Source organism: Bacillus rossius, chromosome 1 (assembly GCF_032445375.1).
Source record: "Bacillus rossius redtenbacheri isolate Brsri chromosome 1, Brsri_v3, whole genome shotgun sequence".
NCBI classification, from domain to species: Eukaryota; Metazoa; Arthropoda; class Insecta; order Phasmatodea; family Bacillidae; genus Bacillus; species Bacillus rossius.
This window is the reverse complement of record NC_086330.1, coordinates 22,456,705-22,482,554: the sequence shown is the minus strand read 5'-3', so window position 1 is coordinate 22,482,554 and position 25,850 is coordinate 22,456,705. Positions and strand designations below refer to the sequence as shown.

Below are 25,850 nucleotides of genomic sequence, written 5' to 3'. Positions count from 1 at the left end.
AACATCAAGCGTTTTATTGTTATTACTTCAAGTGCACGGACTATCAAAGATGACATCGCTGAAACCAGTAATTTAGTTCCTGCTGTCGACCTTGCGTCGTTCTTATTGGCCGCAGCGAACGAGCCATCGCTCTCCCCGCATGCACAAGGGCAGGCCCGTGAATCACTCTGTCCACGAGTATCGTGCACCTGCTATCCTATGCACGCGTCATTCATCACGCAGCGTCGCGTGACGTGTGGCGCTGGCTACAGAGGGCGACGGTGCTTCCGCCCTACTGCGAGTTATCATCAAACATTTAATAAATGCATGCCGATTCCATAGCCCGATACTTAGCTTTGAGAGACATAGTCGACGTAACTTTAAAACAAAGTTTTTGTTTTTTTACAAATTTTTTTGTTGATAAAAGTTTTTGCCTGATACATGTAAGAATTTTCATAAAATAAGTTCAAACAATCAAAAAAATTATATTTTTTTTCTGTTTCACTAATTGTTTATGTGTAACATCTTAGATCTCGGCATATGGCATTTGGTGGCACTAATTTCGTGAATGGAACACAAGTCGCACTTAACGGAACTGTGTAAACATCGTGCTGCCATCTGTGGCAGATGGCGCGAACAAAAGTTTTCAAAGCCAAAGGTAAACTTTTTAGTATTAACTGTTTAGTGAATTTTAACTAGATGGGCAGTATTTTGATTAAAAAAAATCCTTTTCGAAAATCAGGTCCAAAGCCGGAGTTAAGTATTTGTTCTACTTTTTTTTTTTTTTTTTTAGCTTATCGGAACCTTTTCACTATAAATTTTAATATTTATATCTGCAAATCGAATTATTCGAAAATCGACGTAGCATTTCAGCAGCGAATTCTAGTGGCGGGGCCGGTAACTACGCGTGATTCGCGTCCAGATATTTAGTTGAAAGCACAATTTTCGTGTACATTTTATCACGCTTGGCAATCTTTTAAAGAATTCAACTTGAGATTTAGTGTCCGTGTTTCGTATTATAAGTGTATTTGCAACATGAAAACCACATGAATTCGCACGTTACCGAGGTTAGATGTTACACACACCTGGCGAGTACTGAAAGACTTGGTAACACATTTATTTTATTTGAAAACCATGCAAGTGTAGGTTTACTTTTCTTTACATCTGGCTGCAGAAATTTTTGAATCTGTGGTGTATTATATCTTAATTGAATTTAATACATAAAATTTAACTTTTTACCACACCTTAATTAACAGAGGTGCTTTTAATGGCATATTCCCCTTGCTGTCTCGGATTTACTAGTATTCATATTCTATTTCTGTTTTAAATTGTTCACACAAAATATGGGCATGAAAAGTCCACTAAGGTCTTTTATTCTATTAAAATTTTACGCTAATTAACAGGCTCCTGGCTGCAACAGACGTGGACGAAATACGTGTTAACTTCGTTAAGGGCTCTATAAATGTCCGGATAATTACACTTGAGCGAGAACGATGACATAAAAATATGACATTGCACCACTCAAGGCAGTGATGGTGAGAGATTTCCCAGCTTTGTGAATCTCTCAGAACCAAAGCAGAAGGGAAACTTAATGAGAAAAATTGCGAGACATCACATGTTTTAAATAAGCAGCGTGAAGGAAACGAGTAATTATAACTTTACCTGATGTGCATTTAACACCGAAAGTTTATATTTACGAGTTCTCAGTTTCAGAGAACTTTATAATATTACGCCTACATAAAACTTTGAAATTAATAAGTAGAAGTATAATGTGAAGTTGTTTATTGCCAAAGTTTACAGAATAACCAACGAGAATATTCCTACACTTATGTTTTTTTTTTTGGTTTCGAGATACAGATAAGTAAAATAATCTTGGACTTGCTCTTAATCAAATAAACCATACTTAAATTGTTTCTAATAACATTTTAATTTCCGAAGGAAAAATATTTTAGAAAATATCACTTACCAACATTATAAAACCAAATATGTCCTTAATTCTTACACACTTCTGTTTTTTTTTTATGTTTTCGTGAATATTAATTTTGTAGTAATTGTTTGTAATAGGAAGTACACAAAACTGCTTGAATTTTTGGAATTTTCAATTTTTTTTTCAATTGCCCAACTGTTTTTAACTGACTATGACGATTTAAGACAAGATAATTTGATAGAAAATCTAAAGCTTCTTCGAAAAATTCATTCGGATTTGCTGCAGCCTCAATTGTTAGCGTTTTAATATAGTAATATAGAGGGGAAAAAAATTGATATGTATCCTGAATGAAGGATTTTCTAAAACATTTATACAAAGAACTTTTGGTTTAATTTGTACTATTGATTCCCAGAGTTTGGCCATTAAGAATTGAAATACTCTGTATACCGCCTTTGTTCACTATACAAAACTTTAGTAAGCTAAATAAACAGATGAAGAGAAAGCTAAGTTCCTATGCCTGCGGACGAGAAAACACTTGTTGACGTTTCTTGTAGAGTTCTTCCTCGCTCAGATTAGAATTGATTTGGACGAACGAAGAGGCCCGGACCTCGACTGAATGAATGCAACGACTGTAAATCACGAAAAGGAGTGAGTTTTCTCGTTACGTTCTCGCCACAGACACATCCATCAAATTAGTTAACTCATACTGGTATTGCTTTAGTTAAACACAAACATGATACATAATTATTTATTCATTGACATCTGTGCCCATCATAATGTTACCTATACATAGGGAAGGATACTCGGGAAAATGTCTTATGTTCCTTGGCTGCTGGCTTATAAGACTTCTCAACAGAGTAACTTTTGTATTCGATACGACGATGACTGAAGGCTTCTAATCGTCAAAAAAAAAAAAAAAAACTCCATATTAACTGTTAGCCAATTGAAGATACAGTTCAAAGATATAAGTTTTTTAAATTTTAGTGTATCACTAAATTAAGCCACAAATTTTTCCAGGCTGCAGTTATACGCAATAATGACGAGAAACAAGAACATTTGCGTTGTTTATTGTGGAAAATCAGTTATTTCATTTGAGATCATACCCACGTCCTTATTATTCTCAATTATTATATCTTGTTCTATTACAACATATTAGTGATTTATCTCTGTATATAACCAATAAGCAAGACGTTTCACTATTGTCGCGTGTGAACTCCATGCACACATTTTATTTTTTATTTGGCATTACGTCTCGTTGATACAAATTTATTTAAAATAGTAAAAACACTCCACAGTAAGCGGGGGTGTTAGGAAACTAATTAACCAATTTCTTATAGTGTATAACCATCTCAGCATTTATCTAACTACTGGGGCAGGATTTGAACACATATATTCTTGCATACACTATTGTATTTCCTCTCTCAGCTCACGAATATTTCACCTGCTTACCAATCAGCGCCGTGAAAATAACTTTAATGATTTGGTAAAGCCATTTTATGATATTTTTTTGGGGGTGGGGAATCCTACGGTAGTGAAAATTATTAACTCGCTAAAAATAAATTTATTTGTCTTTTATGTCCCTTAGAACAACCAATGAAATGTTTGTTACACTCTACAACAACGGACCTGATTTTCGCAAAAGAAATTTTATTAAAATACTTCCATCTTGTTAAAATTCACTAAACAGTCCATACAATCAAATTTCCCTTTGGATTCGTGAACTTTCGTTCGCGCCATCCGACACAGATGGCAGCACCGTGGTTACACATTTCCGTTACATGCGACTTCCGTCCCATTCACGAAATCACTCCTTGCCAAATGCCGTATACCGAGAGCTAAGATGTTACACAGCAAAAGGAATCAAATGGACGTTAACATCGAAACAAAGAAAGCGCTTCCACGTAAGGTTGGTTCCTCGTTGTTGTTTGCTTCTCGGAGTACGAGCGCGCTGAGGCGTCAAGCCAACCAGGCGGTGCAAGGGACGATGGCTCTTACACTCTTACACTTACCTGCACGACTCTCGTTCGTTTATGAGCAGCGAGTTCGTGAGACGCACACTAATTCTGGAAGACCTCGTCACCCTCAGGCCATTTTCCGAATAGCCGTGAGACGTAAACATAACTCATTTACCCAAACAGAAAAACGTTTTTCTGTACTTTTGCAAGATTCCTTTGAAAACTAGTTGCTAAAAATGGTTTGTAATACTACACGAAATATATTGTAAATTCGTTCAACCCATGGCTATTGATATTTTTGCATATAAGAAATAATTTTTTTCCGAAATAATACTGAGTATTGCTTTCGATAATTGGTGCATATTTTTATATTTTTATTGATGTTTTATTGAAGAATATTTTTTTTTAATCTATGGAAAAGATAATCTAATATTCAATATGTGGACTTTATTGATTTTGTTTTATTATGCTTATTAGGCCTAATGTATGCAGTTAATACTGGAAAGCTATTCAGTGAACGGTTCACAAATATGTTTAAATATTGTAGGTACTGGGACAACAAACACACAGCATAAATGCCTGGGTAAGAATCTGAACTCAGTATTACTGCGAAAACAATTTTGTAGTGATAGAATTGCTTTCATCGAAATATAAAAATTTACAAATATCTGTAATTTTACATGAATATTATTGTTATGTTACAAAATAAATTTAATACTTACATTTATAGAAAATAAGCTGTTATATCAAAATAACTGGTTTGTGTTATTTATAAAAATCACATTTTGTATTTGTTGTGATATTTTTCAATTATCTTAAAAAAAAAAGTTGGATGGATGAATCAATTTTGAAACAAAATTATGATTAAGATGAAGAAATTAAGTTCAACAAAACTGGAATTTTAACTAAGTGTTTGTTTGAATCACATCTAATTACTTGTTTTACGGCATTGAAACAAGAAAGCTTAATTGAGCGAACGTAGGTTTAATTCTGTGTAGAGTAGCTGCAGCGTGCTGTTAGGATATTTATAGGTCTTTTTTACAAATATAACGATATTTTATGCAGTATTAGATAACGTATGCGTATGACAAAAATAACTCAGAGGAATCGAGGAAGGAATTCGTTGAGAAATTTGCGGAGAAATGAAATCGGAGTAGTTTGACCAAACTCCCACCTGGGACTCCTGGATAAGGGATCGACGTTCCACTGTTGCGACACCTCGCATGTCACGTGGAAAGATCATTTGATAAGGTTCGACGCAAAAATCATTCACCGAAACTGCACCTTTGTTTCAAAGCAACGACAGACTCACAGATAGTGTAGTTTTTTTCCCTTTTACTCAAAGGAATATAATTTAGTTTTCCTTAAGGTGAACGTTTGTATCAATCAACAAATTTTTTGCGCATGAGGTCGCATCTCGAGACACACAAATAGCTGATGGTTCAAGCATGCACTGTTAGATAATTACAGTAAATACACGGACACATCAACGAAGTACGTAACCTCAGTAAACAAAGTTGTCTTCGTAGTTCTAGATGATTGTATCTTCCTATAAACTAAGCTGTATTCTGAATTTATCATTCTTCGTTCAATTGTAAACAGGGTAAACCGTCACGCGGAAGGATAGAGTGTTTGGCGTGCACATAACACGTTTCTAAGGTTTTGTTTAAACTCTGAGACAATTGGAGTAATTTTTTAATTTAAGAAAAACCCAGTACCCGCTTATATAACTACAAAGATATGTATAAATTTACGAAGATCCTGGATGGTTTCTATCCAATGATCTTCAAAAATTTAAGCATGAATAATTTTTAACAGTTAATTTTATTTTGATTTTAATAAATTATTTCCTAAGAACCATTAAATTGCTTAAAAATGAAAACGTGTGTTAAATTATTGTCCTTGTGCATAGTCATAATTAGAGGCATGGATTTTTTTCGCGTAACAATCCGATCGCCCACTAGACTGCAAAAAGGTATGTATGTCCGCGCCAGCGACTTGTTTCCTTTTTAATAATTGGCGGTCGTCTGCAAGAAGTGTCATTTTACTATTCGGCCGGGCCACATCCGCACTGGACGGCTGTGGTCGGCGTGCTGACAGTGGACAATGCTTAGAGACCTGAAAAATTCGCGCATTCATTCGTGATAGGCTAGAATCAAAATACGTTTGCCTTTTTACTGCATCGGTGATTGGGTCACAGTTTATCTGAATGATACTCGGCCACAACGAAAAAACTTTCAACAAAAGAAGTATCGAATCACGAGCGTCCTAGTCAACATGTGTCGCGAGTCAGTAGCCAATGAGCGAAAGTAATTTTCCCGCGTGCATGGAGAATCATGGAGTCTATCCTACAGGTCATTGAAATCGCGAATTGTTCCGGTCTCTAACAATGCTACATAGTTTTTAACACACAGGTGGTCTGGTGTGCAGGGTGACTCCGGCAGCGCCAGGGTGGCGGGATGTAAGCGGCCAGACCTGCTGCGACGTGTCGACGGGGTGAGACGGGGGTGAAGCAGCCAGAGGGGTGTTGAGAGGAGGAGGAGAGGTACTCACGTGCCCCTGCGCGCTGCGTCGTAGCGGCGACCTCCGCGCGGCGAGTGCTCCGGCGTCTGCGAGCTTCGCCTTCTTCCCCCTCCACCCGGAGACGGCTTGCGTGTGCGCCGCCCGGAGGGACGCCGTCGCCATGGCAACGCCAGTCCTCGAGGAGTGGGGGGGTCGGGACTCGACTCTGCGCATGCGCAGGGCGCCTCTCGCCGCGCGCCCGGTCGATAGCGCGGGCGGGGAGGGGTGGAGCCGAGCCTCCCCTCCTTTTCCACCCCGCCTTGACCCCGCCGTGTTGACGTAAATGTCGTTACGTTGGCAGAAATCCCTTTGTTTTTCTTTTCTCGCTCCACCGCGGGGAAGCGGGCAGACGAAGAAGGATGCGACGCGAAAGGAGACGAGAGAACGGGGCAAGACCTCCCGCGTCTTTTATTGGCACCGGAAGTTTCATCCCTTAAATCACATCACGCGTGGGGAGATAGATAGATAGAGAGAGAGAGAGAGAGAGAGAGAGAGAGAGAGAGAGAGTGTGTGTGTGTGTGTCCTGAAGGGAAACTTTCGCGAACGGCTCACGCATCGCCGTGGGGGAAATGAAATCTACCGGCTAATGACTTCGTATGCCGGCGACGAGACGGAATTTCAGCCAAGCTCAAATTGCTCCAACAAAACAATTTTTTTTTTACGTCAGGTCCTTAGCGTACCATTTAGCCTTCGGTATGGCTGACAATCATTTTAACACACTAAATCTAAGAAATCCATCCAAGGCTTCCGTTTTCGCAATCCTTAAAATTAAATAAATATAATAATTTAAAAGCTATCAATAATTTTAAGCTCAGGGAAGAATAATAATACCTTATTTTTACACAACATAAGTAAAACAGCCCACATAATCTTTTGTCCAAACATATTTATAAAGGAAAAGTAATAAAAACAAAAAATATATATTTATAAGTAATCAAGCCACTAAGTAAAAAAAAAGTACTAATAGACCAACAACTGAGATAAAAGTATCTAAAAAAAATATAACAATACTGGAAAACACAACGAAGACAGCTCGGACGAACATAACAGCAAAAAAAAAAAACTCGCTATAAAACACTATTCAGAACGACACGGGAAAAAAAAATCAGACGATCACAGTGGAGTTCCTATTTCCAATATCTACCTTGCCGGCTGATTGAGAGAAAAAAAAGGATCGTTTCAATTCCATTAGGGTTCTGAATGCCGTTCTGATTCATAAGTTCCGACTTTATCGCCAGTCTCTCTTCCCCCCAATGTGGCATGGAAGAAATGAAAAGCGCTACCCGAAAGCTTGGATATATTAATTTACCGCGAACGTCTTCCACCATTTCACTTCAGCATAAATCATGAATTCATAACTTTTGACAAATATTGTTATAACACTACCAAGCAAACCTGCAAAAATCAAAATCTTTTATCCGAACGGAATATGCAATTTCAAATACTTTCCTTTTTTGTTGAAGCTTCTATCTTCAATATTTATTACATAAAACCACCATGCTCGCAAGAGGTTTTTCAACTTGATATGTTGTGTGGAAAAAAAAACGTTGTTTTTGTAACCACATATTTCCAATACCCTGAGGAAAGGTGAAGATAAGACATAATGTTTACAAAAATAACACCACATATTAAATTTTGCAATAGGCCCTTGTAAAGGAAAAAAACGAAAGTGAAAAAAAAAAAATTATGAAACTGCAGCATTTTAAGTATCTCCTGCAGGAATCTAACGCTAAAATATTTTTTTATGAAAAAAAAACCAGTATGTAGGTACATAACAGCCGTTAGTTACGCCAGCTTATAGAAATAAACGGGGGAAGCATGGAATGAGAGTTTACTGCCAGTAACACCTGATTCTGTACGTGTAAGTGCGTTTGTAGCTTTTTAAAGACTTTTTTTATCATGCGTTCTGTATATCATCAATCAACTTCACTCACCACGTATGTAATTATGCGAACAATATGGATAGAAAATATCCGAAATATCCAATATCTTGTAATTTACTTTTCCCCTTTATTACTGTCATACATTCGACTGGTTGGTAAATTGATGTACGACTAAAATTGTACATTTTTACGCAAGCAGCTATATTAAATTCTCCTCATTAAAATTCAGGTGCGTTGTCACATAAACTTGAAATTTTTTTAAACATATTACATTCGTATTTATCTACTTTGTAAAATATTTTATGAACAAATAAGTATATATAAATACCTACTATAAAACAAAAACATTATTAAGTTTTAACATTTTTGTGTAATGATTTATATAATGCTAAAGTAATATGCTCAGAAAAAAGTAAATAGCGAGTTCTTGATCAATTGGTAAAATATGTTAGAGTGGTTAAGATACATTTAAAATAAATAATTATTTGGAGATGGAATATAAACAAATAATATATTTTGCTATGGCTTATTTTCTTTCAGGTACATTCATTTAACACATATTAACATTATTCGTTAGTATTAAAATACAGTTTTAGTGTTAGCATTGTCCACCAAATGAAATCATCCAATTAAAATAAAAATTTAATTAATGTTTACTTCACATTGTAGCAAATTACAAACATAAAATAATATCATTTTTTTTTGGCCATATCAAACTTTATGCATGGTCTCTTTAGGTGTAGTCCAAAGAAAGCGTAGTATTTTTTTTGGTAGTAAGAACACCGTTTTTGACTTTCATATCACTATTTTTACAGATGCTTTGATATTCAGTAAGTAATCAGTTGTTTGTTTTTGCTGTTGTCACTTCTTTTTAAAATCTAATTCTTTCTTGAGCCACTGTAGGTCACGCATGTATCTGTAAAAAAAATACACTAAGATAATAAGATTACAAGATATCATCAATACAAATATATAATTCTTTAAGTGTATCTTTTTTAGTTTTGATTAGCATATAAAATATTTTAACGTATTGTTTGAAACTAGTTAAAAAGATTTTTGATCAAGAAAAAATTAGGTAAAGATTATAATTATTCAAAGTAAATTTTAATGCATGGCTCTTCGCCTTGTAGAGATTTGACGTTAACTATAAAATTGAAAAATATAGGCTAACTGTATTTTATGCAGTATTAGATAATCATCAGAAAGGTACCCAATAATGTCAATTTAAGAGTCACCGTTGTGGCCATTGCACATATTCATCAAATATTTCAAATCTGTGAAACAGCTTCATATATATGTAATATACATAGGCTATATGTAAAATACCATTAATATATAATATGTAAATAAAGGTTCAATATAATTTAAATGAAATTTAAGTATGTAACAAAATAATGAGAGCGAGTCTTTCAGAACTCGCCAACGATGTTTAAACATCTAAATACGGTAATGAGCAGATTCATATGTTCTCATGTTGGAAATAAACCTATAATGCGAAACTCGGACACGAAATCAAACGTAAAATGCCAAGCGTGGTTAATAAACAGGTATTCATTTGAGGGAAGAACAGTAAAAGATATCCCCTCTTTAAAACATATAATTCTGTTTACCAAGATGGCAATAACCTAACGGAACCCAACCCAACCCATGTATGTTAAACAAATTTTTATTTATTTCCTAATTTTTTTCTTCAAAATCTGTGCATTTGATACGCTTCTGGTAGTTTCGGAACAGTTATGATGCAGTTCGTACGCTGCTGTACGCTGGGTGGCTTAAAACCACAAAAAGTATAGTTAAAGCACTTGATTCGCTACAGGTGGTTTCGGAACAGCTACGATGATTTGGTGCGCATGGTGTGGCCAAGTCGTGTAAGCAAAAATGGCTTCATTCTATTACGCCATGCCATGCGACACTCTACTGAAACATGTCCCAATGGTCGGCGAAAAAAAAGATGATATAATATTTTAAAGCGAAAGTTATGATAGCACAATACTTTTCGTGCAAAAATTGACAATCAAGTATAAAATAATAAATAAAAACATTCAAATTAATGCCACGGTCGAAAAGAATAAATAATATTGACTCGAACACAAAATAGAACAAAGTAAGGGTGTGCTTAAATGCAGGTTAGTCCTACCTTGTAAATCTTGTTATACACACAAAACAAAATTGTTGGTGACAACATACGAGCTAAAACTTCAAAACGCAATAGTTCTAAATATTTTCCAGTGTAGTTTCACTACCATAAATTTTCATTTGGCACACCGATACGTTTGATATGTACCTCAATGTTTTAACATGTGACTATATACAGGTTTGTGTTGCTACTCGTAGGTACACGCCATCTTTGTCAGACATTTACAATCATCGACATCCGTTACATTTTCGCGAAATTGTTCCTACCAATTACCGTATACCGAGAGCTAATATGTTTACACATCAAAAATCTAAAATAATTTGATATCTTTTAAAGCTTTAGGGCAAAGATATAGCTAAAATATAAAATTCATTTCATAAGAAGTTTAAAAATATAACTAATTGAGAGCTAATATGTTTACATATCAAAAATATAAAATAATTTGATATCTTTTACAGCTTTAGGGAAAAGATATAGCTAAAATATAAAATTCATTTCATAAAAAGTTTAAAAATATAACTAATAGTGTAAAATAAAAGATAATTGACTAAAAAACATTCCTTGATACCTAATTGTTAATTAATTTGTTATAAAAAATTATTTTAATTTTATAATCTCTGGTTTATGGTTATAACATCTGTTTTGGATTATCACGAAAAACACTACCTTTCACTGAACTAAAATATGAGCTTTCCACTTCACTAGAACCTATAGCCAATGCTGCCAGTGAGCGCTCTTACTTTAAAACATTTGAAATGGTAGTACATATGGAGGGAGTCGCGTGGTTGATGCAGGTGAATGATTGTTCCAACTCTCACGTATAATTGGTGCGATTGAATGAAACGGTGCGTTTGAAGCGGTAGTTGATGGTAGCGTCCTGTCCTTTTTATTTTTCCGTGCACTCTGGATGATTTTTTTTGCGGTGATGGTCGCAGGGAACAGTTACGTTTATAAAAGCGAAATATGACGCAATGAAGCCACTAACACTAGCGCACGGCTTTGAAATATTTCGTTCAAAGCTCTCACAAGAATTGCTTATATATATATATATAAATATATATATACACACACATACATACACACACAAACAATTAATATGAGCATGTAGGCATTTTTTTATTTGTTTGTATGAAGTTCACTCGAAAACAACTGGACCAATTTCGAAAATTCTTTCACTGTTAAATTATAAAGATACGTTATTTCAAATAGGCATAGCGTAGGGGCAGGCATTTTTCGCGAATAAATTTGAATGCCTACTAGACTGCAACAAGGTACACCCACACCAGCGGTGTCTTCCTTGTGATTGGCGGCCGTCTGCGAGAGAAGTCGTTGCCTTATTTGACCGGGCCACTCAGGACGCATTCGCTTCTACACTGAATTACTGTGATTGGTGTTGTGACAATTACCGTGGAACAGAAATAAACTCACCCAATCACGAAACACAGACGATGCTACGGTGTTTTAATTTTCAGCTAGTCGAGGAATCTTGTCGCGAAATACGCATGCCCCTACGCATAGGCTATTTTTGTTTGAAGAAAAAGAAAACCTTTTTTTCTCAAGGTGTAGCAATATTCGTAACGTAAACACGAGTAGAACGATCCACTTGACTGCAATATTTGCTAACGCTAATTTAACCGTTACAGATACTACAAAATAACCATTTTGCAGCAGCACGTGATGCACACTTGCGTTCGAAAAGTTATATCTCATATATAGAGCCACGGAAATTTCGCGGATTCATTTAGTCGCAAGCTAGAATGCAAACCTCCACACTGTCGCACTGTGTTCATGATTGGACCGCAGTTATCTGGACACGCCCCTCTACGACCGTGAGCTAACGATGTCCAGCTAGGAGAGAAGTAAGCAAATCAGGTAGTGCCAAATAACAAGGATAAAAATGTTCTCGCTAAGAAATCAACCAATGGGAAAGTAAACATGGGTCGAGCACACCTATAACTTTGAATTCTTTCCTGAGGCAAGAGGAATCCGCGAAATTTCCGGGACTCTACTCATATACCTCGTATATCTTATGTATTTCATGTACATCTTGGAAACTAAAATTACCAAAATTATACTTTTTTTTCGGCAATGAAAAAAGGTTTCATAAATTTCAGTAGTAATCTTTGTTTTTATGTAACACGTATCAAAGGTTAGATCCTGTCTGATAGCTGCATATGATGCCAATTTCCCTGAAATTAATAGGTATGTCCTCTTTAGAGATAAATCTAAAATCGTGAAGGCTGACTTTTTGAGCAGCAGCGATTATATTTTGACTTGCTATACGATTAACTATATATTTTCTACATTCCATTTCCAATCACTGAAATGACATCGGCAAAGTTAAATCATCAGAAACAAAGACGAAATCTCTGTGCTTTATAATTTGTGCCTATTTTATTAATAAAAAAAGTAGTATCAGTTTAAAAGTTTATAATTTCATACATTTGTAAAGCTACTTTCATGTTCGTATTACCTTTGAAAATTTCGCCACATTATTGGTTGGATAAATTTTAATTCTTTGTCCAGATACGGAAAAAAATATTAACTTTATATTTTTTTAGTTCACAGTTTTATAGTAATTACCAAAAACAATAACTTGCTGTGTTAAAAATCTTTACCTACCCCTGTGAATCCGAGTACCACAGATAGTATATTTGATTACGTCATCTGCTTATGATGTAAGCACACAACTCGCACCTCTTAGCACTGCACTTACCAGCACTTAAGGTGTTACGATTTCAAAAAAGTTGTTTTTCTGCTCTGTAACATTCCAGCCAAACAATACGTTACAGCTTAAATCGAAAGATTTTTTTTTTAATATGCTAACACGTATGGTTTCCTCGTTGGAAGTTTGAACAAGACCAAATAGTTATTTGAAAGAAAAATATATATATTTTACAAAAAAAATAATTAACGCGTGGCTTATCGATAGCATTAGCAATACTGACCGTTTAAAACTGCATTTAAGTTTTTGTTTACAATATTACTCGAATTAATTTTTTAAATAATATTTTTTAATATTTTTTCTTGCCACTATAGGATGTTGTTTCTGCGGTAACATTTATTTCCAAGCGACATAGATAAATACGGAGCCGAGTGCATGAGGACATTTTGCGACGAAACTGAAATTGAACCCCGTCAACGACGATTACTGCAGCTAGTAACCAATGCAAGTGACGTTGCTATGCTAGTTTCCAAATATAATACGGCAAAAAAAGCAATTTTTTTACTAACAGATAGTTCTTATAATTAAGAATTATCTATACTCTTACTCAGGGGTGGACCCAGGAACTACTTTTTTTTTTTTGGGGGGGGGGGGGCGTCATGTACCTCCATGCGCCACTGCTCCTAATGGTTAGCTTACATGCCTATACATTGAATGTATAATATAATTTTATATGGTAAACACGAATTAAGTCAATTAATTTGCGTAAGAAATTATACTTTATTTTTAATTCAATACACAATTTTTTTTAATCAATAGTTCAAAATACTATCGAAATGTCGTTGAATAACTTTTTGGCGCAGAAAAATTGACATTTCTATTTACACATAATCTAAAGTAACCGGTATTGCCTGGGTAAACTTAGTGTGAAGACGAATTATTTTTATATTAACTCCAATAAGAAATTTTAATTTTTCATTTCATTAATTTAAACTACTGGTATTTAGAAATGGGAATAGTTTAAAAATATATTTATATAGTAATTCTTGACTTTTTTTACTGCGAAGTGTGCAAAATGTTACGTAGTAATAAAATTCCACTGTAAAGGGATTAAATATGGTATGTAAGTTAAAAATAAAGGTTATGTGCCTACCCAATATATAATAACAAAACCAAATGACTAGCTATGAATTAAAAGTAATTATAACAATAAGTTAAACAAAACATAATAGGCTAATAATTTTTGTCGGGCTCCTCATTAATACATCGGACTAGGTGTTAACCACAACAAAAAGTACCGCAGTAAAATCTTTGACCACGAAATCCAAAGTTCAAGATTTAAAAATATATGTTTACGAAAAAATACTAATTTAATTACAATAATTACGCTAACTAAATAAGTAAAATAATTATAAGTAAATTATTATAAATACAATAACAAAGACATGCTATCTTTTCATTAAAAGAAGGATAAAATAGAAAGCTGTTTTATTCCCAATGTTCATAAATCTAGATTATCAACCATTTTAGTGTTTGCAAAGTTATTCCCAAAATGTAATTCAGAATACTTTTAGCGAAGAATAGAGACTTTTATTTCTCAGTAAATTTGAAATTTGTCTCGACTAATTTTTAGCTAACGAGTAGTGGTATTGTTTAAGTGAAACGTTGTACTCTAATATTATGATTCACGAAAACAAAATTGTTTTAAGTGAGAAGATTTTCATGCGTATTGAAAACAGATATTTTCTTACCCGTTCTTTATGATTTGTTTTTCCATCGAAGACTGGTATAATTCATTGGTTTCATAGTTTTCTTCAGGAGTTTTGTACGTGAACGTAAACGGTGGAGCCTGTAAAAAAAGAAAAGAAGAAACTGCTAAACATAACTTCATTTAGATTTTTTGAATCACGAAATATTTATTATTAGAATTTTGCATCAACAATGAACTACTACCTATTTGTTTTATTCACCTCAAGATTTAAAAAAATATATTTTTTTGAATAGATTTTAATTTGTATGGTTTCAGGTCTTATAAATATTGAACATTAATTATTGTAATCCTGTGGTTAATATTATTTCGTAAAATAATAAGGTCAAACTTCAAAAGGTTTTCTCGAATCTAGCTTACACGAGTTTTGTTATGTACTGAAAATAAAAAAATATATATATAATTTAACCACGTCACACTATAAGTTAAAGTGGCTCTCCGTAGTATAACTAGTCATGAGGTGGGCTTTCGGGTTTACACTTGTTATAATTCAATACCAACTTGAAATGGGGCAGAATTTGGAGATTAATTCAAGAACCGTTCTTCGATTTTTGGGGATAATACCTGTATCTCGCGGGGAGAGATACTGAACCAATGATTGAATAAGGCCATAAATAACACGTCGGGCATGTCAGAAAAGACAGCGAGGACAGGTGGGATGAGGATGGATCATTGGCGGAATGAACGGGGGGTAAGAGTGGTCAAACTGGAACACCCCGAAAAAACCACCTACTCACGGCAACGTCCGCCGCATTCGACCACGCCGGGGACTTATCAGACTGCTTGTGTCTGGGGTCGGGAACACATCTCAGCTCCCGAGGAAACGCAACTGTTGTGTCTTCAGGTCTCCACGCACGACCAGTCCAGCCCTGACTGACAAGTTTGGACTTGAAGTGAGGCCTCCCCCACTCACAATAAGTCTTGTGGTTGCTGTTGCTGTTGGATGTATCGTTTCACTGCAGAATACGGAAGGAACGTTGCATGCTGCAGTTGCTCTTTTAGTTGGAAAAAGGAAGTGAAAAAAAATTGGTTGTCTGTAAAGTCGGTTTACGGACGATAGTTTAACGTGACAACGTCATAACAAAACATTAATGAAATTATTGCATACTTTTATGAATAAAATTGAATCATTTTTATTGAATTATCACTGTTTTGTATGGATACAAAGAAGGAGTGAAATGAAATCTACAATTTAATTGATAAATTTACTTTTATTTGTACTCATTAATTCAAATTTGTTTATTACTTTAACGAACAGATTATTTTAACTATAACTTTTATACATGTTTGCTATTTAACTTCTTCCAATCTGTGTTATTCTGTTAAGGATAGGACGATGATAGGAAAAGTAGGAAACGAATAGAGTGTTTCAAGTTTAATGTGCCTCGAAAAAGTCAAATCGATGGTTGTTCCAATCGAGTGGAAGAGAGATAGATGTGGCGCAAGCGTACAATGAGCGTAACGGGACACAGCGTAACGGGACAATGTGCGTAACGGGACACTTTTTCGTGCGTGCAGCCGGCGTTCATCGATTAATTAGACGTTGTCACGTCGAAAAACAGAGCAAGCGAAGAGTGTGAACAAAGATGTCTGCCACGACACTCAGCTGATGGACTGAATGTTTGCACTGACTGGCGGTACTCTGTTCCCACACGAGTCAGTTCAGACTGAGGGTTCTCGAGCCCATAGTGCTATTTGATGGGAAGCCACTGGTTCGTCAGTCCATCAGTTCTGACTGGTCAGGCCACCGTCCTTACTCACTCACGGCAGTTCCGACTGTTCAGGTCCGACTGATAGATCAGAACTGTCGGTTCGTTTTGATCGTGTGTGAGTGACTTTAGGAAGACTTCTGTCTTCATTTGTGCCGTCGTCGTTGTGTTGTCACATCGCTGCGTTCACCTGTGCGTCTCTGTGTATGTCGCTGCGTTTCACACATTGTCTGTTTAGTGTCGTCTTTGGGTTCGTTTGTTTGTTGCTGTGTTGGCCAAGATAGTTTTTTTTGTCTGATTTTTATTGCAACTACTTCGTCGTCACCCCACTGTGACTGTATGTGCTGTTATATTTTCGTAACCATTTCCTTCCAAGGAATTTTCTGTTATGTCAATCCTTTTTAACTTTTGACATCAAATGGTTTTGGCTCGTATACTGTGTATGTGCACATTCTTTATTTTGTCTGTTCCTGAGTTGTCTTATGATATACAATGAAACCAGTAATGGTGTATGTATAAAAAAAACGTGAGCATGTCTTTCAGTATTAGCCACTGTTGTGTTACATTTGACCTATCGTATCAAAAAACTATGTATTAACACAGTACGTATTTTATGACAAAACTTATAAAATTATTGAATTTGTATTATATATTATACAATATTATTTCGCAACGTATTTATAACGTATTATAAACGTCACATGCAATGAATGCGTCGCGCTGTTTAAGATTTCTGTTAGCGGAACGAAAGGTAAACAGCTGTCTCTTCTTTCTCTTTATCCCTTTCTCTCTTTACAAACGCCATGGAAATGTTTGCGCTCGCTCGCCAAGTATAGGCCGCGCTTCTCCCTACTTCCTGTTAGTGATATTCAAAACTACTCTTCCCCACAGTGAGAAACATTCAAAGAACTAAGCCGAGGGGTGATGAACTGCAGGCATTAATTAGGCTGCATAGAGATTACGAATGACGAGTTACTGCTTGCCGGGTGAATCCCAACACTCACGGAAAAATTCTGTTCACTTGCCCCGAGTCAGACGCCCGAGTAATCCGCGTTTGTGCATCTTTAGATTATTTTTTTTGGTGGCGTGAAAAGTCTTAAAAATCACACCGAAACATACGGGTAACCGAACATAGGGGAAGGTCGGGCAGTACCGGACACCTTAGGTTTTCTTTTAATAAAAATATAACTTACTGCAAAAAATGAAATGTACATATGTCTCTGGAATTGTACTTTAATTATTTATAATGCCTAATAAAGAAAATGGGCCAAAACATTTAGAAATATTAGTATTTTACATTTGAACAAACAGTGGTATTTGGAAGTTTCAGTAAACTGGAGGGTTATATCGGACAGTCATTTCCCCTTCAGATTTTTACAAAATACCGCCTGTAAATAACATTTAGGTTTTCTTACAAACATCACACTTATAAAATACAGCATCCCCTTCAAGGTCAGCACAGTTTTCATGTGCCCATCCTTTACATATGGTACATTGTATCCAATCCTCACTGAAATTTTCACCGCAAATGATACAGTCAGTAGTCTCTTCGTTTGTTGCACATGGAACTTTTGGTTGGGGTGTTCTATGCATTGATGTTTTTCTGAGATGTTTCCCTTTTAGTTTCTTAGTGGTTTGCGACTTTTGATTCACATTCAACTTGCATCTTTTTGCTTCAAGCTCATTTTTGTATGGGCTAGATGTTAGAACTTCACTTCTGTCTCCCCGTCGTTTTCGTGAGGCCAACTTGGCAACTGCACTGCTAGGAAGTGGAGAAATTTGTTCTACTACATTGAAGGCTGAAGTGTGCAGTACAGTGCTTTCAGAACCTTCCATTCTGGAGCATGATGGAGTTGACATTTGCTGTGTTGTTAGACCTACTGCTTGATCTGAAGTTGAAGGCTCTGGTGAACTCTGTCTTCGAACACACGGTGGAGATTCTTCTTGAACAGTGATTGGTAAGTCATTCAAACTAGTATGGAAATCCAAGTCTGTGAATATGCTACGGTTGAGTGGGTAAATTCCAGTGCACATGAATGCTGATTGAGCGAGTTCCATTCTGCAGACTTTTGCTAATGCATAGTTAACCAGTCCAGCTATGTCCTTGAGAGCAATTTTCAGCTTTGGATATTTTCGCATCCACAAAGAACATGCTTCATTGAAAGCATTCTTAAATGGCTTCATAACTACTCTGTCCAGTGGTTGCATTTTGTGAGTTGTATGAGGTGGTAAACTCAGGATATGGACGTGGTGGGAACGAGCAAACAGAATCACTTCTAAGTCCTTGTGACTTGAATGACCATCAACAATTAACAGTGTAGGGTTCTTTTCACTTGGCACAACTCGTTCAACAAATAATTTGAACCATTTTAGGAATCCATCTTTGGTTATCCAACCACTTTGTTGTCCGTCAAACACACTTCCAACAGGAGCATCTTTAGTGAGATCCTTATCGATGCGAACTCTGGGGAAAACAAAGAGTGGGGGAACAAACATGTCTCCAGAAGCATTGATGCATAAGAGAACAGTTACATTTCTTCCTCTTTCGCCTGATGTTAATTTCCCCACTTGTTTCTTTCCCTTTATTGTCATGACTTTCAGTTGATTGTTGTGAACACAGGATACCCCAGTTTCATCTGCATTAAAGATCCGCGATGGACTAAATGAATATTTGTCCATTAATTCAGTCAGCTTTTCATAAAACCGATCAACTTGTTCTTTATTAAACCCTGCAGCTCGCTGCAAACTTGTGGATTCTGCAGACCTTAGGCTCAAATCGGGGTGCCTCTTCATGAACTCATAATAGAAGTCTTTCCCAGCCCTCTCTTTTTGCTTATTGAAGCGATGATCAATATTTAGGTGTTCTGCCAAGTCAAAAGATAATTTAAGAAATTCATCTCGAGTTAATGGCATGAGTTGTCTATCTAAAGCTTTAACATGGTTGTATAACTGCTCCTCGTGTGCATCACTGAATGTATTACTGAAAGTACCCATGTGTGGTTTCATAATTGCCTCATTTCCCGAACCAAGTTTAATGAGTCGATCACCTAGTGTACTCTTCGGAACAGAAAATTGTTCACTTGCTTCTCTAATGCTCATTTCTTTATTTATAACATGCTCTACTGCTAATTTCATATCTTCTTCTTTCCACCTTCCCCTTCTTTTCTCCATTTTCTGCAAATAGAAAGAATACTTGAATCAGAATAGACGGGAAATTACTCTACCATTGTGTCCGATACCACCCGCAACCGTCCGATATAACCCTCCAGCAGGTTGTCCGATATTACCCGACGGACATGCCATCGAAATTACGTCATAAAATATTTAGTATTTGTCGCACACAGATGTTACACTGTATGGTAATATATAAATGGTTAGTACACAAGTTACTATACTTAAACTTATAAATATCTTACTTGTTATGTTGTAACAACCCGGCAAAGTTATCTTCGTGCAGAAGATCTTGGCCTAAAATCAATAAAACGTAGCACTACTCAACAAGCAGACAACGCACGAACTCATAATGGCGACACTGCGTGTCCTTCACAGAGACCTACGAGACAAACGACCGACTGGTGCTGCCCCTAGCGCGCACCTCTGGAAACTGGTACTGTCCGGTATCACCCGCTGTCCGGTATTACCCGACCTTCCCCTAAATGTGTACCGTAACGAAGAGGTCTGTATCATCTTGCCTTAATAATTCCCTAACTACTAGTCTTAGAGACGTAAGTGCGGTGTCGTTATTTAACGCATACAGTCAGCTCGCTGACACGACCTCGTGTTTGCGTCGCGGGCTGGCGGGTTGGTGGAGGAGGGGAACCGCGCGGATTGGTCACAACCGCTGCTCTCGCTCCTTTCTACTCAGCGCAGCTCGCGACTCAGACGTGACGGCGCGGTACTTCGTGTGTTCGTGTGTGGAGTTTATTTAGATCGACAGATCACGTATTTAGCGCAATATCTATATGTACAAATGTAAAGTAGGTCTATAAGAAAGTCAGCCTCAGTCCGTGCAAGAGTCAGAGGAAGATATAAATCACGACCATGGTTGTAAGAGGAGGCTGTGGTCCACGCACAGACGCCGAGCGAGCGAGACTGTCTCTGGAGTCGCACAGTAGCCACGGCTAGCTCAGTGAACGATGCCGACACCTCGACACCTCTACTGCTGTCGTACCTGCACCAATGTACATATTAATAGAAATAAATAATTATGTACCATTCGGCGTTTTTTTGTATTAAAACTTTCAGTACGCAGTCGATGTCTCGTTTTGATTTCAGCCCACTACACTAGGAGCGACTTGCTAATATAAGTAGTCGTTTCACTTTAAACCAACGGTCTGTCTTCCCGACACAGCCCCACCTATTTTTTCGTTGTGGAATTGGAGAATATAAATCCCCCTACAAAAATACTTATAAAAAAATCTTCCATTCCCACCAACAAAAGGAAAGCATTTGAAAGCAAACAGCGGGAAAATAGGTTCTATAAAAACCCCCCTCCTTTTTTTTCACAAATTAAATTCTATGTACGCTACTGGAAAGCAACGCTGACTGCAATGATTTTTTTTTATTCCGATCGTGATGACGCACGAGAAAGACAGAGATAGTGAACGGGATAGAGAAAGAAAAAAGAGAGAAAATAATGTAGAGAGAAAAGAGAGGGAGGGAGAGTTGTATATGGTGGGACGGAGAGAAATAGAGGTAGAGAGAGAAAGCGAGAGAGTGGGAGAGTGATAGAGGGAGAAAGAGAGAGATGGAGAGAGAGAGAAAGAGAAGAAGATAGAGAAATAGAGAGAAGGAGAAGAGAGAGTTAGACATAGAGAGAGAGAAGGAGAGGAGAGAGTTAGACATAGAGAGAGATAAAGAGAGGGAGAGCGAGAAAGCGAAAGAGGGGGAGTGAGATAAAGAGAGGGTTAAACAGAGAGAGAAAGAGAGCGAGAAAGAGAGGAAGAGAGAGAAAGAGAGAGAAGGAGAGGGGAGAGTGAGACATAGAGAGAGATAAAGAGAGGGAGAGCGAGAAAGCGAGAGAGGGGGAGTGATATAAAGAGAGGGTTAAACAGAGGGAGAAAGAGAGGAAGAGAGAGAAAGAGAGAGGAGAGGGGAGAGCGAGAAATAGAGAGAGATAAAGAGAGGAAGAGCGAGAAAGCGAGAGAGGGGGAGTGAGATAAAGAGAGGGTTAAACAGAGGGAAAAAGAGAAGACAGTGATAGAGGGAGAAGGAGAGGGCGAAAGAGAGAGCGAGAGAGGAGCTGTGAACAGGGTAGGTGTTCGGAGAACTGACGACTCGTGAAGGTGTCCCCGGGTCGTGCGGGCGTGCGAGAGGGTCACCCACCTTCCTGTGCACGCTGTTGTAGTCCTGGTCGTACTTGCGCGGTCCCGCGGCCAGATGTCGCGGCCTCGCCGCCGTGCCGTGTAGCCTCAGCGCCAGCCAGCCCGCGCTGCCCCTGTAGCTCGGCAACCCGTCCTGCGATACACACACACGGACCCCTCACAGTTCCAGTCAGCACTCTGTCCTCTGTCTCCTGTATTCTACTACACTTAGTGCAGGGAATCGCACCTCGCTCTGACTGTGCCCAGGGCTGTTCCCTGTGTCAATGCAGGTTCAGTCCGGGACCAAAGTGGCACGGACTTAATCCAGACTTGATATAAGGAGAAAGTCATGGCTTTAATCGCTGCCACGGCTGGCCAATCCCCGCACAAGGCACACGATGCGTGTGACCTTCTATTCTTGCACTGCTAACTCCGTCACGACTAGAAGTACAGACTTTGGCCTTGAGACGCACCCAGGTGTCTCTCTCCAACCCGGACCACTCCTACAAAAATACGCATGTTTTTGGTTGGGTTACTAAAGCAAACCGGCAGTTCGTTTGGCAGCAAGGATAGTTTTGGCCTGAATTTGTCTTGATATGTTGACCCTTACGTATGTTCCTACAAAATTATATTTGATGCCGAACACCATCGTGCATTAATATTTTCTCTAAAAAAAATAAAAAAAATTAGCGTTTAGTGATAACGGGAGATAGCCGCTGTTGATCCCGCATTTCCATACATCCGGCCCCCTGCCAAGTTCTCATCATTGGAAGTTTTCTGAACTTAATGGAAAAGATCATCAAATACACTGAAAAACAATGTCATCGGCAAAGGTGAACGTGCGACCAACCACTCAGGAAAATTTTTTTTTTCTCTGCTTCTAAAAAGATTTCTTTGGAAACCAGTTGCCAAGAAATTGTTTTTAATATTACGAGAAAAATAACTTTGTACAACATATAGAGGTAGTTATTTTTTCATCGAAATAATATTGAGTATTTCTTACGAAAATTGGCGCATAATTTTATATTTTAATTGATTTTTAATTCAAGCATAATTACTTAAAACCATGGGAAAGATAATAGAATATTCAAAAGTTTAACTTTATTTTTTTCTACATGCTTATCATTTGCGCAGTTATATATGATAAGCTATTCAGGGAACGGTTTACAAATAACTTTAACTATTGGAGGTACCGGGACAACACAAAGCATAAATGCTTGGGTAAGAATTCGTATCCAGTGAACACTATTTTGTAGTGACAAAGTTTTTTTTCCACGTAAATGTACAAATTTGCAAATACCTGTAATGTTACAATAATATTTATGTTACATTTGGGTAAAAAAAACATATTTTAAAGAATTCTACGTTAAATTTTGTGTCCGAGTTTCGTATAGTAACATGACCAACATGAGAAGACATGAATTCGCTCGTTACCGAGGCAGATGTTCACACATGACCGGCGGGCACTGGAAGACTCGCTAACAATTTTTGACGTGACAACGTCTAATAAATCGATGAACGCCGGCTGCACGCACGAAAAAGGATGACTCATTTTCCCGTTACGCTCATTGTACGCTTGCGCCGCATCTATCTCTCTTCCACTCGATTGGAACAACCGTCGACTTGACTTTTTCGAGGCACATTCAACTTGAAACACTCCCATTCGTTTCCTACTTTTCCTATCATCGTCCTATCCTTAACAGAATAACACAGATTGGAAGAAGTTAAACAGCAAACATGTACAAAAGTTATAGTTAAAATAATCTCTTCGTTAAAGTAATAAACATATTCGAATTGATGAGTGCAAATAAAAGTCAATATATCAATTAAATTGTAGATTTCATTTCACTCCTTTGTATCCATAAAAAATAGAGATAATTCAATAAAAATGATTCAATTTTATTCATTAAACTATGCAATCATTTCATCAATGTTTTGTTATGAAGTTGTCACGTTAAACTATCGTCCGTAAACTGACTTTACCGACAACCAATTTTTTTTTTATCATTGTGTTGCGAGTCGAAGCCCGGCCCACCACGCCTCAGCTCTACCGTGTATCGACGGCGCGACGGCGGCTAACGAGAGAGCGTGTGTCGAAAGTCGGGTATTAACGCCTCGCTGCGCCGCGCTGCCACTGGTGTTTCGCCTCAGCTGTCCCCCGGGTCCGCACCGCACGCGCAACCACGGCCGCGTTCACGTGACTACGTTCTCGTCATACACTCCCCTCCACCTTCCCCCCGCCCGCGTCTACCTGTGAACCATCCCAGCGTACATTAAGGCTTAGCTCACCTGTTTTGGAATCATTCGTCTAAATATAACATCGGCGGTGGTGCGGATACGGGGATTTTTTTTTCCAACGGGGGTCAAAAAAAGCATACGTCACCAACACGGTAGTCCGGACATGAATCACTTCATGTGTACCCTGTTGATCCAGCCACTGTGTCAGCTCACCATTCAGCAACAAAAATTACTCACCGCGTTTACAGAAATGTAGCAATGAGAATATATCCCCACATTATCCCCCCTCCCCTTCCACGCGTCCTTTGCCAAATTTGGGTTAGTGATCGCCACGCGCGCTAGAAGCCATAACCTCACACTTCAATAATTCACAGGAGCGATAAAACCATGTATCCAATCATTCACGCTGGTGGACCGCAACAGTAACGAACTTGGGGACGAAAAACCTGCGAAGAGCATTGGCGTAGCTGTGTTAATAAAGTTGGGGGGGACAAATAATGATTTTGATGTCATGTAAACCCATTCCCCTCTTACTAAGACGGGGGTCCGGGGGTCCTCCACCGGAAAATTTTTGATTTTAAAGTGCAAAATATCGTTTTTTAAGCAGTTTTTGTATCTAACCAATGGATACATCGAATTTAATTTATTATTGTTTCCTTAAGATAAAATTTGAGAGTGAAGAAATTACAAATAAAGTTGGGCAGAATAATATTATAAAATAAAAATATTACGGTCTGGAAAGTTGGGGGGGGGGACAGTCCCCTCCACCCAAAAAGTTCAGGGGGACACGTCCCCCCTGTCCCCCCCGGTGCCTACGCCCCTGGCGAAGAGTCTTTACAGTTGTATGACTCGCTACTCCATTCTTTCCTGCTCTAATCATCCCCCACGCGAACATCGAGCTTCCCACTCCTGAGCGTTGCGATTTGCGTTACTCCCTGATGAGTCATCGCTAGGGGCAGGCATTTTTTCGCGAAAAGATCTGAGCAATTATTAGACTGCAACAAGCTATACCCGCACCTGTGGTTTCTTCCTTTTGATTGGCGACCGTCTGTGAGAGACGTCGTTGCCTTGTTTGACCGAGCCACTCAGGACGCGTTTGCTTCCACACTGAATCACTGTGATTGGTGTTGTTACAATCGATATGTACGTGGGAGTAACTCACCCAATCACGAAACACAGACGGTGTTACAGTGTTTTAACTTTCATCTAGTTACGAAATCTTTTCGCGAAATCTGCATGCCCTTAGTCATCGCGTTTTGATAAAGAAATTTCACTTTAGAAAAATACCTTACTTGTAAACATAATTCCGAGGTTTATTCGGCACTTTGAAATACTTCATTGGTATGTGTCGAACTCTTTAAGTGGTGGCACGTATTCTTAAGAAATCAAGTTTTCCAATAACTTCAGAATGGCATTTAGTATATAGCTTGCTTGTTATTTATTGGCTGGTTTAACGTCAAAAAACCAGTGATAAAATTTGGCCGAATGTGAGTAGTGCAGCAGAATATTAAAAAAAAAAACTAACAGCTAAAAAAATATACTTACAGATTTGTTTTATATACGTGAAGGGTAATAAGGAATAATAGTGTGGCATGATAGCTATAGGCATGCGATTATAGACACATTCTTAAAAATGACTAAATATAAATAATCACATGGGTACCGATTCAAGCTGTAAATATAGTTCACCAAATTAAGCCTCTCTTATGTTTTATTAAGGTTAC

At 37.6% G+C, this 25,850-nt stretch overlaps 2 protein-coding genes across 5 annotated transcripts in view; both read right to left on the bottom strand.

Moving 5' to 3' along the window:
* Window positions 1-6,494, bottom strand: part of LOC134532990 (ankyrin repeat and death domain-containing protein 1A-like) — a 228,358-nt gene extending 221,864 nt beyond the window's left edge. For 2 of the 4 annotated variants that reach the window (XM_063370106.1, XM_063370124.1), the window contains exon 1: window positions 6,415-6,494. The gene's annotated coding sequence lies outside the window, so the exon portion shown is untranslated. The remainder of the gene's footprint in view (window positions 1-6,414) is intronic. The other 2 variants (XM_063370114.1, XM_063370096.1) reach the window with 1 other exon arrangement.
* Window positions 6,495-8,798: 2,304 nt separating this feature from the next.
* LOC134527325 (neuroendocrine convertase 1-like) overlaps window positions 8,799-25,850 on the bottom strand; it is a 70,522-nt gene continuing 53,470 nt past the window's right edge. The window contains exons 13-15 of the mRNA XM_063359897.1: window positions 21,911-22,042; window positions 14,860-14,957; window positions 8,799-9,222 (exon numbers count right to left, since the gene is read on the bottom strand). Coding sequence (XP_063215967.1) covers window positions 9,168-9,222; window positions 14,860-14,957; window positions 21,911-22,042 — 285 coding nt within the window. The 3' untranslated portion in view covers window positions 8,799-9,167. The remainder of the gene's footprint in view (window positions 9,223-14,859; window positions 14,958-21,910; window positions 22,043-25,850) is intronic.